The following is a 16,685-nucleotide window of genomic DNA, read 5'->3' as shown; positions in this document are numbered from 1 at the left end:
CCAGGCAGCTAAAAGAAATATCAGCAATGATCAGTGCTAAAGGATAATCTGCCCTCCCATGCAGCAATTTCAGGTGAGACACTCTTGCATTAACTTCCTCAGTTAAATGCCCAGTTCTTTATCTTTTTCTGTTCTTATTACTGTCCCATCCTCTAATATGTAACAGTCTCTTGACCTAGCTGCAGTTTTCTTTTCTTATTCAGTTTGTTTAAATTAAAAAAATCAGTTCACCTGTTTTTCCTGTCCCCAAACTGCTGCCTCTTGCAACCACCCATCCGTTTTCTGGTATCTGTGAGCTTGCTTGGTGTGTGTGTGTGTGTTGGGGAGTGTTTTAGATTCCACGTATAATAGAGATCGAGCAGTATTTGTCTTTAAATACCTCCAAGGTCTACCTGCATTGTTGCAAATGGCAAGATTTCATATTTATCTGTGGTTGCATTTTCTTTATCCGTTTATCCATCAGTGGACACTGAGACTGTTCCTTTATCTCGACTGTTGTACATAATTCTGTGGTGTACATGTTGTACAGTGTACATGTGTTGTTGTTTAGTCATGTCTGATTCTTTGCAACCCTATGGGCTGTATCTTTTCAAGTTAGTGTTTTCTTTTTCTTCAGATAAATACCTAGAAGTAGAATTGCTGAATCATATAATTCTATTTTTAATTTTTTGAGGAACCTCTATAACGACTTCCATAGTGGCTGCACCAACTTATATTCCCACCAACAGTGTACAAGCCTTCCCTTTTCTCTACATCCTTGCCAGCGTTTGTCATCTCTTGCCTTAGAGCCTGGTGAGCCACAGTCCATAGGGTCGCAAAGAGTCAGACACAACTGAAGCGAGTGAGCGCACACACACATCTTTTTGATAATAGCCATTCCAACAGATGGGAGTTGATAGCTCATTGTAATTTTGGTTTGCATTTCCCTGGTGATTAATGTTGTTGAGCATCTTTTTATGAACCTGTTGGCCAGCTGTGTGTCTTCTTTGGGAAAATGTCTATTCAGGTCTTCTGCCCACTTTTTTTAAATTGAATAGTTTGTTTTTTGCTATTGAATTGTATGAGTTCTCTATGTAGTTTGGATATTAACCCCTTATCAAATATATGATTTACAAATACTTTCTCCCATTCAGTAAGTTCGCCTTTTCATTTTGTTGTTGGTTTCCTTTGCTGTGCAGAAGCTTCTTGGTTTGATGTAGTCCCACTTGTTTATTTTTGCTTTTGTTGCTTTTGATCATATGATTTTTATCCTTCATTTTGCTAATACTGGGTGTCACATGTAGTGATCTGAAGACGTTGAACCATCCTTGCATTCCTAGAATAAGTCCCATGTGATTGTCTTGTACGATCTTTTAATGTGCTGTTGAATTCAGAATGTTTTGTTGATTTTTGCATCGTGTTCACTGGGCGGTACTGGGCTGTAGTTTTCTTTTTAAAGTAGAACTTCTAAGCTGGACATTTATGTGAGTCCAAACATTTTAGTAATGTTTCTTGAGTCCTCAGATTCTGATGTCAAAAGCCGTGGTCACAGCTGTGGAGCTGGAAATGCTCCTGGGTAGGAATGAGAGTCAACTGAAAATTTCAAAACAAATTACTTCACTTCTATGATTTTTCTGTTGTCATCTCAGTTCAGGTTCAAGGTCATACAGGCAATATATTCTTTAGACAAAGTGTCAGCAAACTTTTTCTCTGAAGGTCCAGATGGTAAATATTTTAGGTTTTGCTGACCATATTTGATCTCTGTCAAAGAGACCAAATGCTTTTTCTTACACCAGTTTAAAAAATGTAAAATCTATTCTTGTTCCTAGGCTATACAAAAACAGAGCTAGGGCTGTAGTGTGCTAGTCCCCCTGCCTGATGGTATCAGTAGGAATGTAATGTCATATTTTGAAGTACCTTTTTATTTAGTATTTCCATATATTAACATGTTTATACCTTATATTCATGCAAAATTTTGAAAATATATATTCTTATTTTTAAAGTACTAATTTTTTTCCTTCACGGTAATAAAGTACTAATTTTTCTCCTTCATGGTACCTTGGGGAAATCCCTCCCAATCTGAGATTATAACTCTTTTTTTAAAAAAATCATTGCTACATAATCCAATATGTGGCTATAACATGCAGCATTTAGCCATATGCTGCACGTTGCATGCAGCATACTGTGTCTTAGTTGCAGCATGGGGGATCTAGTTCCCTCACCAGGGATACCCGGGTCCCCCAGCATTGGGAGTGTGGAGTCGCAGCCACTGGACCACCAGGGAACTCCATTTCACCTTTAGGTGACAGAATGTTAGTATAATAACTGAAAGCCTTGCTTTTGAGAAACCAAAGACATCGCTAAGCATTCTTGTTTTTAAGTACTGAGATGCGTACTCGTGGATGTGCCGTAGGCCCTGCAGCCAACACATTGCCCCAGAGCCTGCTGCCACGCAGTCGTCAGTGTCGCCCTTTATTTTTTTCCTTGTTTTAAAAGTTGGCGATAGGGTGGGGCCAAGAGTTAAGATTTTGTGTGAGAAAAACTACACCATTTCAAAGGTTATTTTCAGAATTAAAAAGACACAGTCCACAAGATTCTTGTGACCTTTGCTTTTCTCACTGGCAAGTGGTAACTGAGTGTAACCCTGCCTCTCATACAGCCTTTCAGCTGTGCAGTAAAATTGCCATCACCAGCTTCTTTCCCATAAAAAGTAACTTACACATGCATGCCCTGTCAGTTCTGTGACTGAGAATGACTCAAGCTGTGATCTATTCATTAAATGCTTACTGAGCAGCTGCTGTTCACTAGGAGTGTTAGAGGCAGTAAGGGTGAGACAGTGCACACAGCAAAGTGCTCTTCCTTGTGTGTAATACACTCCCGTGTTTAGAGACAGGAGAACACCAGTAGCTAAGGAAGAATTATTGCATTTGAAGATAATATTCACATTATGAGAAAAAAATTCCCTTTTACTGCCTTTTCCCCCTCACCTTGGATACTGAAAGAGGATTAATATTTTGCCAAGTATTAGGAGAGTGCGTGTTATTGCTTCAGCCCTGTTGGGCCACTTGTTCTCCGGGAATAAATATACTTCTCACTAGGATGTGAATGATACGCTGCCTGCTGATAACCTGAGCTTTCGTAACTAACAGACAAGCCATTTCCACCCAAACATGCCCATCTTCAACTCTACCAGTGCCTCAGATTCCTTAAACATCAAAGTACTTTATCAGCAAAATGACAGTCATTGTTCATTGAGTTTTACTTGTTAAGTTGCCTCAAAGGACCATGAAACTTGCCTGTGCAATTCTCTTTTGAATTAAATTTATTTATTTTTAATTGAAGGATACTTGCTTTACAGTATTGTGTTGGTTTCTGCCAAATATAAACATAATCAGCCATAGGTATACCTATGTCCCTTCCCTCTTGACCCTCCCTCCCATCTCCCTTCTCATCCCACCCCTCTAGGTTGCTACAGAGCCCTGGTTTGAGTTTCTTGAGTCATAGAGCAAATTCCCATCTTGCCTTTGCAATTCTGCCACAGTGTTTCACATTTCACCTGCCCCATGGCCCTTGCTAATTGCAAAATATCTTTTAAAAGGAGTTTAAACTGGTTATGGCTTACAGTGACATAGGAGAACGCATTATTCTCATGAAAATGAACTCATTAGAGATAGGCCATACAAGACATCAAGAATCGATGAAAGGTCTCTGTTTACCTTCATCTACATAGTATTTAACACACGATTTTGTGTGTGGCAAAATACATTTGTCCACCTGAAACTATATTCTTTCCAGTTTGAGACTACCCGCTTCTGTTTTTTCCTTGGAATCTCCAGGCAGCCCATGACAATGTGTGCATGGTTTAACTAGGCCTTTTGAACAGAGCCACCATCTTTGATGTCCAGGTTGCATTGCATAGCCCTGATTTTGAGGCATATGCATAGCCCGAATTCTGTGAATCCTACTTCTATTCCTGGTGTAGCCAAAGGTAAACGATATTCTAAGTATTGTCAGAGGTAGTAACAAACTTTCCTCCAGTTTATTGAAGTTTCATGTCATGATCTAAGTGCAGAATCTTGAAATCTCTGAATAAAAGCATTCATTGCGCACATGTCTAAAATCTCTTTATTCTTATAGGAACCAAGAGTCCACATAATATGGAAAGTATTCAAGAAGTGGGATTAAGCTGCTTTTCCCCCAAAGACCTTTCCACCTGGCAGTCCTGGCAACGAGGTGCAGGCAGGTTAACTGGGTGTCAAGATTCCATGAGAAACTTCCAAGAGAATATTTCTCAGTTGCAAAAACAAGGTGATTCCCCCTGCCAGGTTTGGGCAGGAATACCAATTCAGATTTCTGAAGATGAGAACTGTGTCTTGACTCACATAGGAGACGGTTCCAATGACATAAAAAATCAAGAATTTCCCTCTTGGCGAGCCCACCATTCTTGGAGGAAAATGTACCTTACAGAGTCACGTAATTATCAATGTCGATGTCAGCAAGTTTCCAAGGAAAATGATTTCTGTAAATCTGACAGCATCAGTTGGATCTCACATCATGGTGATAATCTGGGTGTACACAGAACAGGAAAAAACTCCAGCTGCCATGACTGTGGAGAAGATGTCATGAAGGTTTCATTGCTTAATCATATTCAAACAGGGCAAAAGCCCTATCCTGGTAATGAGTTCAGAAAAGCCTTCAGCGATGACTCCAGCTCTGAAGTTCATCAGCAATTAGATTTAGAAGGAAAGCCCTGTACATACAGTGCATGTGAAAAGGACTGTAGTTACAGGTCAGTTCTTCATATTCATCAGAGTGTTTGTAGAGGAGATCATTGTATTTTTGAGAATTCACATCTGCAATCGCATCAGAAAGGACACGCAAAAGAGAAGCCATTTAAATGTGAATACAGTGAGAGCATCAATCAGTGCTCCTCTCATAACACATATCAACTTATACCCAGAGGAGAGACGTCTGATAGATACAGCGTGTATGAGAAAGGCTTCAGTCATAGCTTAGACCTTAGTAGTATTGTTAGGGTCTACATCGAGGAGGAATCCCATGAATCTGAGGAGAATGGGAATGCCTTTAATGAGAATTCTTGTCTTCAAGCCCATCAGAAAATCCACACTGAAGAGAAACGATACACAGACATGGAGTGTGAGAAAGGTTTCATTTGTAACTCAGATCTGAACATTCAGCACAGAGTTCACATGGAAGAGGTTCCCTATAATTCTGAGGCATGTGCTAATGGCTTCAGTCTGGCCTCACATTTTCAAAACCTTCAGATAGTCCACACTAGGGAACAACCCTATAAACGTTACACATGTGGTAACAGCTTCAGCCAAAGTTCGTATCTTCAAGCCCATCAGAAAATTCACATCGGAGAGAAACCTTACAAGGTGTGTGGGAATGGCTTCAACTGGAATTCAAAACTTAAAGATCATCAGAGAGTCCACACTGGCGAGAAGCCGTACAAATGCAGTGCATGTGGTAAAGGCTTCAGTCATAGATCTGTTCTTAATGTTCATCAGAGAGTCCACACAGGAGAGAAGCCTTATAAGTGTGAGGAGTGTGATAAGGGTTTCAGTCGGAGTTCATACCTTCAAGCCCATCAGAGAGTCCACACAGGAGAAAAACCATACAAATGTGAGGCATGTGGGAAGGGCTTCAGTCGTAATTCATACCTTCAAGGGCATCAGAGAGTCCACACTGGCGAGAAACCATACAAGTGCGAGGAGTGTGGGAAGGGCTTCAGTCGGAGTTCACACCTTCAAGGCCACCAAAGGGTTCACACGGGAGAAAAACCATTCAAGTGTGAGGAGTGTGGGAAGGGCTTCAGTTGGAGCTTTAATCTTCAAATTCATCAGAGGGTTCACACAGGAGAGAAACCCTATAAATGTGGAGAATGTGAGAAGGGCTTCAGCAAGGCCTCAACTCTTTTGGCCCATCAGAGAGTCCACACAGGAGAGAAACCCTACCAGTGTGATGAGTGTGGTAAGAGCTTCAGTCAGAGGTCTTACCTTCAGAGCCATCAGAGTGTCCACACTGGAGAGAGACCATACATCTGTGAGGTTTGTGGGAAGGGTTTCAGTCAGAGAGCATATCTTCAAGGCCACCAGAGAGTCCACACCAGAGTGAAGCCGTATAAATGTGAGATGTGTGGGAAGGGCTTTAGTCAGAGCTCACGCCTTGAAGCACATCAGAGGGTCCACACCGGAGGGAAACCCTACAAATGTGCAGTGTGCACGAAGGGTTTCAGTGAGAGTTCCCGCCTCCAAGCCCATCAGAGGGTCCACACAGAAGGGAGGCCCTATAAATGTGAACAGTGCGGCAAGGGCTTCAGTGGGTTTTCAAGTCTTCAAGCCCATCACAGAGTCCACACTGGGGAAAAACCATACAAATGTGAAGTGTGTGGAAAGGGCTTCAGTCAGAGATCAAACCTCCAGGCTCATCAGAGAGTCCACACAGGAGAGAAACCCTACAAATGTGACGCGTGCGGTAAGGGTTTCCGTTGGAGTTCAGGTCTTCTAATTCATCAAAGAGTCCACAGTGGTGATAAATTCTATACAAGTGAAGAGTATAGTAAGGGTTATCCTTCATCAGAGAATCCGTACAGAAGCGAAGTTCTGTAATGTGGTGTTCCATTTTGTTCTGAAGTCTTCAAACAAGAGCTGAAATTTTCCACTCACTTGAGTTCTCATAGTAGAAAAAGAATTTCTTTCATGAAAATGTAATGTTTCTGCTCAACATCAACATTTACAATAGTCCATACAGCAGAGACTTACCTAATGAGAAGCGTTCCATATGGGATTTCATGAGAACTTGAATATCAGTCACTGCAAGTGACTTTCATCAGCTCTTGTACTAGAGCTTAGAAAAGACATGAGTATGGCTAGCCACCTGCTGCTGCTGCTACGTCGCTTCAGTCGTGTCCGACTCTGTGCGACCCCATAGACGGCAGCCCACCAGGCTTCCCGTCCCTGGGATTCTCCAGGCAAGAACACTGGAGTGGGTTGCCATTTCCTTCTCCAATGCATGAAAGTGAAAAGTGAAAGTGAAGTCACTCAGTCGTGTCCGACTCTAGCGACCCCATGGACTGCAGCCCACCAGGCCCCTCTGCCCATGGGATTTTCCAGGCAAGAGTACTAGAGTGGGGTGCCATTGCCTTCTCCGAATTTATACAATGATGCGCATACCTAAATTTACGTCCACTGGAACGTAAGCTTATTAAGAGAAGGGGTTTCATGCATTGCTACGTCTCCAACTCAATGTAGGTGCTCAGTATTTTTGGTAAATGACTAAAAGTATGTAAAGTTGTCATGTTTGAAATGCTGATTTTCCCCAAAAAATAATTTAAAATATATTTGGAGGAGGGATCCTGCAAGTCTTAATGTAAGCAAATAAGTAAGCATAAACATTATTTGAAATGTAGAACATAGGCAGTATCGCAGTCTTAAATGACATGAATTTGGTTTAACCCCCCCAGGATTGGTCCTCCCCATTTGTCCCTCATCAGCAGGGATGGGCTGAATTTCTTAGCATTTGGTCTCTTTCTCTACAGTGTACTATCGGGTTAAGTTTAGCTCTGTGTGTGTGTGTATACCTATGTGCACTTTAAAAGGACAATACAAACTGATAAAACAGTGTTTCTGGTTAACTTGGCAAAAATGAAATGCTGCATTTTACATAACTGAATTTTTACTCCTGCCCTGTGTGTTAAGACAGTTTTACTATAATATTTGGAAAGTGTCAGAAATGGTTACTAACAGTAACAGTAACTTTCTTAATAAATGTTCAAATTACAATATTTGTTTTTCTAGCTTCCATATTTCCATTAAAATCCTTTTGATCTGACTGGTTTCTATATAGCCTTTGTCCAATTCAGACCTCTTTAGCAGGATCTGTGACAAGTTTGGAGGACTTTAATTTTGTCAAATTTTATATCACCATACTTTTCCCACTCATGCAAAGAAAGGAAAAAAGTTGAACTATAGTTGATTTACAGTATTGTGTTAATTGCTACTGTACAGCAAAGCAAATCAATTAAAAATTTCTTTTAAAATATTCTTTTCCATTGTGGTTTATCATAGGATATTGAATATAGCTCTCTGTGCTATCCAGTAGGACCTTTCTGCTTATCCATTGTATATATAAAAGCTTATGTCTGCTAAGCCAGCCTCCTACTCCATCCCTCCCCCAACCCCTGGGCAACCACCGGTCTGTTCTCTGTGTCCGTGATTCTCTTTTTGTTTCGTAGATGTGTGCATTTGTGTCATATTTTAGATTCCACGTGTAAGTGATACCATATGGTATTCGTCTTTCTCTTTCTGACATTTCATTTAGTGTAAGAATCTCTGGTTGCATCCATGTTGTTGCAAATGGCATGATTTCATTCTTTTCTATGGCTGAGTAATATTCCACTATATATATGTGCTGCATCTTCTTTATCTATTCATCTGTCAATGGGCATTTAGGTTGCTTTCCATTTCTTGGTTGTTGTGAATACTGCTGCTCTGAACATAGGAGTGCATGTATCTCTTTGAATTATAGTTTGGTCCAGATGTATGACCAGGAATGGGATTGGTGGATCATATGATAATTTTATTTTTAGTAAGGAAAGGAGAAATATTGAATTTTTCTAGGCATTTTTTCAAATGTATTGATTATTAGGATAAGATTTCCTTTTGCTTGCTAATCTGTATCTTCAAGAACAATGCATTTTATTGGAGGAAGTGAAAAATACAAATTTGTCAGAGTCGTACAATATGTATCAAGATGTAAAGTGTACATTTTTGTTGTTCAGTCGCTAAGTCATGTCCAACTCTCTGCGACCCCATAGACTGCAGCACGCCAGGCTCCTCTTTCCTCCGCTATCTTCCAGAGTTTGTTCAAATTCATGTCCATTGAGTTGGTGATGCTATCTATCTCATCCTCTGCTGTCCCCTTCTCCCTTTGCCTTCAGTTTTTCCCAGCATTAGGATCTTTTCCAGTGAGTTGACTCTTCACATTATTGGACCTTCAGCAATAGTCCTTCCAATGAATATTCAGGGTTGATTTCTTTTAGGATTGACTGGTTTGATTTCCCTGCAGTCCAAAGTACTCTCAAGGGTCTTCTCCAGCACTGCAATTCAAAAGCATCAATTCTTCAGTGCAGAGCCTTGTTTGGCAACACACTCCAGCATTCTTGCCTGGGAAATTCCATGATCAGAGGAGCCAGGTGGGCTATAGCCTGTGGGGCTGCAAAGAGTCTGACATGACTGAGCATGTGCACACACACGTAGCCTTCTTTATGGTCCAGCTCTCACATCTGTACATGACTGTTGGGAAAACCATAACTTTGACTAGATGGACCTTTGTCAGCAAAATGATGTCTCTGGTTTTTAATATGCTGTCTAGGTTTGTCATAGCTTTCCTTCCGAGGAGCAAGTGTCTTTTAATTTCATAGCTGCAGTCACCATCTGCAGTGATTTTGGAGCCCCCCAAAATAAAGTCTCTCACTGTTTCCATTGCTTCCCCACCTATTTACCATAAAGTGATGTGACCAGATACCAGGATCTTAGTTTTTTTAATGTTGAATTTCAAGTCAGCTCTTTTACTCTCCTCTTTCATCCTCATCAAGAGACTCTTTAGTTCCTCTTCACTTTCTGTCATTAGAGTGGTATCATCTACATATCTGAGGTTGCCGATACTTCTCCTGGCAATCTTTGTTCCAGCTTGTGATTCATCCAGCCTGACATTTCTCATTATGTACTCTGCATATAAGTTAAATAAGCAGGGTGACAGTATATAGTCTATCATCCTCCTTTCCCAATTCTGAACCAGTCAGTGTCTGGAAATCATAGAATAATAGTTTATGATAAAGTGGTTTTAAACAGGCTGTGTACATAAGGGTAATTATTAAAACTGCAAATTAATAAGATAAATTTCTCAATGTTCCTATAATATGGTGCTATGGGAAACATAGAATCAATGTAAAATGACAGAGAAAGCTCATGCATATTGTTTAGTAAAAAATGCAGATTGTACCTTCATAATATCCAGTTACCTTTGGTCTATGTACATATATGTTCAAATACATGCTTAATAGATAATCTGTGAAAGATTATTCACTATCATGTATACAGTGGTTTTCTGTGGCAAGCAGAATTTTAGCTTAGTCTTTTTCGTACCTTTTAAAATTCACAATTAATGTCTTACCAAAGCAATAAAGTACTGAGACATTGTCCCTTATAGTTAAGAACTCATAATGTGATTGTTCTATTTCTTTAGATGGCATTACAGCCAAAATTAAAGAATAAAGTTCCTGAAGATAATGTTCAGAGGTCTCTAGAGGATACAGATAGATTAGGTGTCAGCAGCTTTAACTTCCTATAAAATTTTCTTTAGGTCTCAAAGCCCATGCAGCCTTAAACAACCTGGTACAACTCAGACATAGTATAAATTGGTGCTCCATAGTTTTTCTGTCATATATCAATCTGTTAGGTGAGTGGGGTGACCAAGGCACAGGCTTAATCTGGCTTCCAAGGTGCTAGTTCAAGTTTCACAGTATCATCAGAAATTCAGGGCTTTTAATGTGTTTTAGTACTCTCATTTCCAAGGGAAGATCATGAGAGCTCATGGGGGTTTTTTCACTCAGGATACTTTTAGTTGTAGGTTAACAAACTGTAACCTACAGAGTTTCATTAACCTACAGAATTGCTTAAACCAACATTTTTTCTCAGTTCATTTATGTGAAAAGATACTGGTAAGGTAAGACTCGGGTCTGGGTCACTCAAAAGGGCATTATGTTGCTCTTCTTTAATTCTCTTTTCTCTGGACTTCATTTTCCTCACAAAGAGGCAGTATCACCTGCTTTTTTTGTTCATAGCCTAGAGAAGAGAGTTTGTCTCATTATTAGTGTTATGTAGTCCTAGCTCCCCAAAATGCACAAAGTCTCTGATCACTCCAATCCCCACTCAAGAGTAAGACTAAACCAACTCAATAAAGAACATCCCTGGTCCCCATAAACAGTCTAGCTTTCTCCTAGTGACAGGCCAGTAGCAGGCTATGTAGGGAAAAGGAGAAGAACGTGGATGGAGAATCCTTCTGTGTCACAGGGCACAGGCATAGCCAGAAGCTGAAGGTGGACAGGAACATTGAGGAAAATCCTCCAGCACCCACCCTAAAACAAGGGAATGTTAGAAAAATTTGAAGCAGTGTATGGAAGATAACTATTGTAAAAACAGAATCCAATTTCAACTTAATTCTCAATGAGACTGATTCAACATCCCAGCAAAACAGGTGTGCCCAGTTCCAGCAAAAATACTATTTACTTAAGTCTCTACTGTTTGATACATGGTACCTGGCATTCAAATCAAGAATTACAAGATTTTAAAAAAAGAACATGCAACCCTCTGCTAAGAGACAGCAGACCCATCAGAACCTCACTTAGAGATGACCATATTTTAGAAATACCAAATAAAGAATTTTATATATTTCTGGTTGATGTGTTAAATGTTTTCATGAAAGGGGCAGACAATGTACATGAACAGATGGGGGAATTTCAGTGGAAATTAATAAATAATCAAATGGGAAATGCGAGTAAAGAAGTGTTACAACAAAGGATTATTTTGAAGAACATGTAAGTGGCTAAAAACAGTTGAGAAAAATGTCAGGGAACTTGAATAAAGGCCAATGAAAATAATCCAAACAAACAAAATGTGAAGAAAACAGAATAAAGTATCCAAGAACTGTGGGAAAATTTTTTTGTGGTTTAATTTATGTGTAATTGGAAACCCAGGGGGAGAAGAGAGAGAGAATGAGAAGGAAAATATTTTAAGAGATGGTGGGAATTTTTTCTTAAACAATAAAAGACTTTGCCCAATCCTAGAACTCTACACAAGAAGAATTTAAAAGCAAACAAAACAAACCTCTAAAAGTAGGTGCATTATTGCCAGTGTTCATATTGAAAATGAACAATGCAGAGGAAATATTAACAGAAAAAAGCCACAATGCATACAAAGAACAGAGATGAGGAAAAGAGGAGACTTCTCATCAAAAACCATGCAAGCCCAAAGACAGTGGAGTAACATCTTTAACATTCTGAAACAAAATGCTGTGAATCAAATATTCCAAGTCTGATAAAAGAAAAAAAATCTTCCAGAGAAGTATACCAAATTTGTTGTCTTTTTTCATAGTATAGTTGATTTACAACATTGGACTGCATCATTTTAAAGATATTGATGTATTTGGCTGAACTGGGTCTTAGCTATGGTGCACAGGATCTTCGTTGCTATGTGTGCACTCTTAGTTGTGGCATGCATATGGGATCTAGTTCCTTGACCGGGGATTGAACTTGGGCCTCCTGCATTGGGCATGAGAAGTCTTAGCCACTGAACAGTCAGGGAAGTCCCTCGATTGCATTATTTTAATGGTGAATGATAAAGTGGCTTTAAAAAAAGAAACTGGCTTAAAACTCAACATTAAAAAAACTAAGGTCATGGGATCTGGTCCCATCACTTCATGGCAAATAGATGGGAAAACAATGGAAACAGTGACAGACCTTATTTTCTTGAGCTCCAAAATCACTGCAGATGGTGACTGCATCCATGAAATTAAAAGACATTTCCTTGGAATAAAAGCTATGGCCAACCTAGACAAAATATTAAAAAGCAGAGACATTACTTTGCCAACAAAGGTCCATCTAGTTAAAGCTATGATTTTCCCAGTAGTCTTGTATGGGTGTGGAGAAAGCAATGGTAACCCACTCCAGTACTCTTGCCTGGAAAATCTCATGGATGGAGGAGCCTGACGGAGGAGCCTGGTAGGCTGCAGTCCATGGGGTCGCAAAGAATCGGACACAACTCAGCGACTTCACTTTCACTTTTCACTTTCATGCATTGGAGAAGGAAACGGCAACCCACTCCAGTGTTCTTGCCTGGAGAATCCCAGGGACGGCGGAGCCAGATGGGCTGCCGTCTATGGGGTTGCACAGAGTTGGACATGACTGAAGCAAATTAGCAGCAGCAGCAGCATGTATGGATGTGAGAACTGGACCATAAAGAAAGCTTTATGGTCATAAAGAGTACCAAAGAATTGATGCTTCTGAACTGTGGTGTTGGAGAAGACTCTTGAGAGTCCCTTGGACTGCAAGATCAAACCAGTCAGTCCTAAAGAAAATTATTCCTGAATATTCATTGGAAGGACTGATGCTGAAGCGCCAATACTTTGGCCACCTGATGTGAAGAACTGACTCCTTAGAAAAGACCCTGATGCTGGGAAAGATTGAAGGCAGGAGAAGATGGTGATGACAGAGGATGAGATGGTTGGATGGCATCATGGACTCAATGGACATGAGTTCTGAGCAAGCTCTGGGAGTTGGTAATGGACAGGGAAGCCTAGTGTGCTGCAGTCCATGGGGTCACAAAGAGTTGGACATGACTGAGTGACTGAACTGAACAGATTGAAGCTTTCACCCAAAGTTTGGAAAGAAGTGAAAGATTTCTATTCTCACCACCCATGTCAACATCATATAGGAGCTAAAAGCCAGTGCACCAAAGTGAGAAAAAGAAAAGATATACAGATAGAAAAGGGAGAAACAAAACTCTCTAATTACGGAAGGCAAGATTATGTAGAAAAGTCTAAAGAATCAACAGAAAAACTAGTAGAAGTAGTGCGTTTAGCAAAGTCACAGGTCAATATACAAATATACAAAATCAGGACTTCCCTGGTGGTCCAGTAGTTAAGACTCCTTGCATCCACTGCAGGGGGCTTGGGTTCAAAACTTGGGCGGAGAACTAAGATCCCACATCCTGCCTGCCTTGGGTCATGGACCAAAAAAAAAAAACAACAACCCATAAAACCACTATACTTGAACTATTGGAAACTGAAAAAAGCAGGGACTTCCCTGATCATCGTTGGTTAAGAATCTGCCTTCCAAGATAGAAAACACAGAGTCGATCCCTAGTGGGGGTACTAAGATCTCACGTGCTGCATGGCAACTAAGCCTGCCTGCCACAACTACTGAACCCATGGGCTCTGAAGCCCACAGGCCGCAACTAGAGAGAAGCCCATGTGCTGCAATGAAAGATCACTCATACTACAACTAAGAGACTGGCACACCCAAAAAAGCATTACAGTTAAGGGCTTCCTAGGTGGCACTAGTGGTAAAGAATCTGCCTGCGAATGCAGGGGATGCCAAGAGATGCAGTTTGATCTCTAGGTAAGGAAGACCCCCTAGAGTAGGAAATGGCAACCTGCTCCAGTATTCTTGCCTGGGAAATCCTGAGGAGCCTGGTGGACTACAGTCCATGGGCCACAGAGAGTCGGGTAGCACTGATCAATTAAACACACAGCATAGTACCAATTACAGTAGTGCCCAATATATAATTTGGTGGTTGGGATGGGGGTGTGTGATCTCTATACTGCACAGTAAAATTACTGATGAAAGAATTAAAAGACTAATCAAACAAATAAAGAGCTTGTTCCATAGAATGGAAGAGTCAATATTGGTAAGCCATTTATCCTAAATTGATCTTTAAGTGCAACATGAACGTGAACATGAAAGTCACTCAGTTGTGTCCAACTCTTTGCAACCCCATGGACCACACAGTCCATAGAATTCTCCAGGCCAGAATACTGGAGTGGGTAGCCTTTCCCGTCTCCAGGGGATCTTCCCAACCCAGGAATCGAACCCAGGTCTCCCACATTGCAGGTGGATTCTTTACCAGCTGAGCCACAAGGGAAGCCCATGGTCCTGCTCAATATCCCAGCAGGAGATGTTGCAGAAATTGACACGCTATTTAAAAAAATCTATGCAAAAAGCAAAGAAACAAGAATAGCCTTAAAAATATAAAAAATGAAGAACAATATTTGAAGATTCATAATATCTGATCTCAAGACTTACCATAAAGTTACAGTTACTGTAAATTGAGACAGTGTGTAAATCGATAAACATATAGAACAGTAGGATGTTAAATAGAGTCCAAAAATAGAGCCATATATGTGGTCAATTGATATTTTTAAAAACATGCCAAGGCAATTCAATGAGAGAAACAGTATGTCATTGAAATGTGCAGGAATAATTAAACATCAACATGCAAAAGAGTGAATCTTAACCTATACACCACACTGTATAAAAAGTTTACTCAAAATGGATTTTCAATGAAATTTTTAATCCTAAATAATAAGAAGTTCTTGAAGAAACTGGACAGTTTTTTTCATCACCTGTCAGCTTGAATAGGCAAGTTTTTCGTATGATCAATACAAGAAAATTTGATAAGTTGGGCTTCATCAAAATTTTAAACCTCAGCTTTTCAAAAGACATTTGTAAAAATACAAAGAGAAGCTACAGACTGGGAGAAAATATTTGTGAAACATAACACTAAAAAAGAACTTGTGTTCAACACCAAGAAAATAACCCATTAAAAAAAGTATATAAGCAAAAGTTTTGAACAGACACTTCACCAAAGAACGTATTAGACATATGGACATATTAGAATCAGCATCACTATCATCAAGGAAATTCAAGTTAAAACCCCAATGAGATGGAACTACACACTTACTAGAAGGAAATATTTTTCTAGTGAAAAAAAAAAAGTGGACAATATAAAGATGCAGGAGGGTCACAAGACTTATGCAAAAATCATGCATTGAATGGACATATTTTGATATAGATTTTTTAAAAAGTGTAAAACACTTGGAAGAATTTGGAACTTAAAGTAAGGATAGAGTAAATTATTATTGAGACTATTAATTTTGTTCAGTGTGATAGTGAGTACATGCATGAGTGCATTTTCACTTGTGTCCCACTCTTGGCAACCCCATGGACTGTAACCCTCCAGGCTCCTCTGTCCATGGTATTTCCCAGGCAAGAATACTAGAGCAGATTGCTATTTCCTGTTCCAGGGGCTCTTCCCGACCCAGGGATTGAACCCGTCTCCAGCTTCTGCAGGTAGATTATGTACCACTGAGCCACCTAGATTGTGGTTATGAAAATAAATGTCCTATATTTTTGAGAAATATATGAAAATATTTTAGGGAGAAGTGACAAGATGTCATGGATTTGTACTTATGTCAGTTATTAAAAAAGAAAGGAAAAAATGAAGCACATGGGGAAGCATGTCAATAATGTTTCATTTGTAAGATGTGTTTATGCACATTTAACTTTTTTCTCCAGTGTTTTTTGTTTTTTTTTTTAAGTTTTCACTATAGATTATTTCATTCTTATGCCATTGAAAAGTAGACAGGACAGCCTTTTTGAATTTTGTGAGATTTTTCAATTTTGGTGGTAATCAGTTTTGTTGTTGTATAGTTTTTCTAGACTTGAGCCCCTATTTCACATGATAAATCATGGCCTCTCTGATTTCAATTGGCATGTGGAATAATAAGGCATATCATTAACTCATTGGATTTACTGTGCCAAGAGCAGGTTAGTAGTAGGTGATGTGATATCTCAAGATTAAAAAGAAATATTCTCAAGATTTTATATATGATTTACCCTTTTAAGTGTTGCAGTGTTTACTCCAGTTCCCTGCCAGTGTAGCTTTCATTCACTTTTAAAGTGAGAAATTAAGACTAAGGAAATGCTGGGAATTTTAAATACTTCTGCATTATGACCTAATGAACATTTGTCTTTTTGTGATTTCGTAGTACTTCTGATGGTTGGATGGCATCACCAACTCAATGGACATGTGTTTGAGCAAGCTCAGGGAGTTGGTGATGGACAG

At 39.7% G+C, this 16,685-nt stretch overlaps 1 protein-coding gene across 5 annotated transcripts in view; it reads left to right on the top strand.

The window, feature by feature from the left end:
* LOC109572262 (zinc finger protein 112-like) overlaps positions 1 to 11,453 on the top strand; it is a 34,765-nt gene extending 23,312 nt beyond the window's left edge. For all 5 annotated transcript variants that reach the window (XM_019978882.2, XM_070771194.1, XM_070771196.1 and 2 more), the window contains one exon: positions 4,117 to 11,453. In XM_019978882.2, coding sequence (XP_019834441.2) covers positions 4,117 to 6,611 — 2,495 coding nt within the window. In that variant the 3' untranslated portion in view covers positions 6,612 to 11,453. The remainder of the gene's footprint in view (positions 1 to 4,116) is intronic.
* Positions 11,454 to 16,685: the final 5,232 nt, after the last annotated feature.

The sequence above is a fragment of the Bos indicus genome, chromosome 18 (assembly GCF_029378745.1).
Source record: "Bos indicus isolate NIAB-ARS_2022 breed Sahiwal x Tharparkar chromosome 18, NIAB-ARS_B.indTharparkar_mat_pri_1.0, whole genome shotgun sequence".
Taxonomy (NCBI): domain Eukaryota; kingdom Metazoa; phylum Chordata; class Mammalia; order Artiodactyla; family Bovidae; genus Bos; species Bos indicus.
Note: the sequence above shows the minus strand (reverse complement) of the source record. Positions and strands in the feature narration are given on the sequence as shown.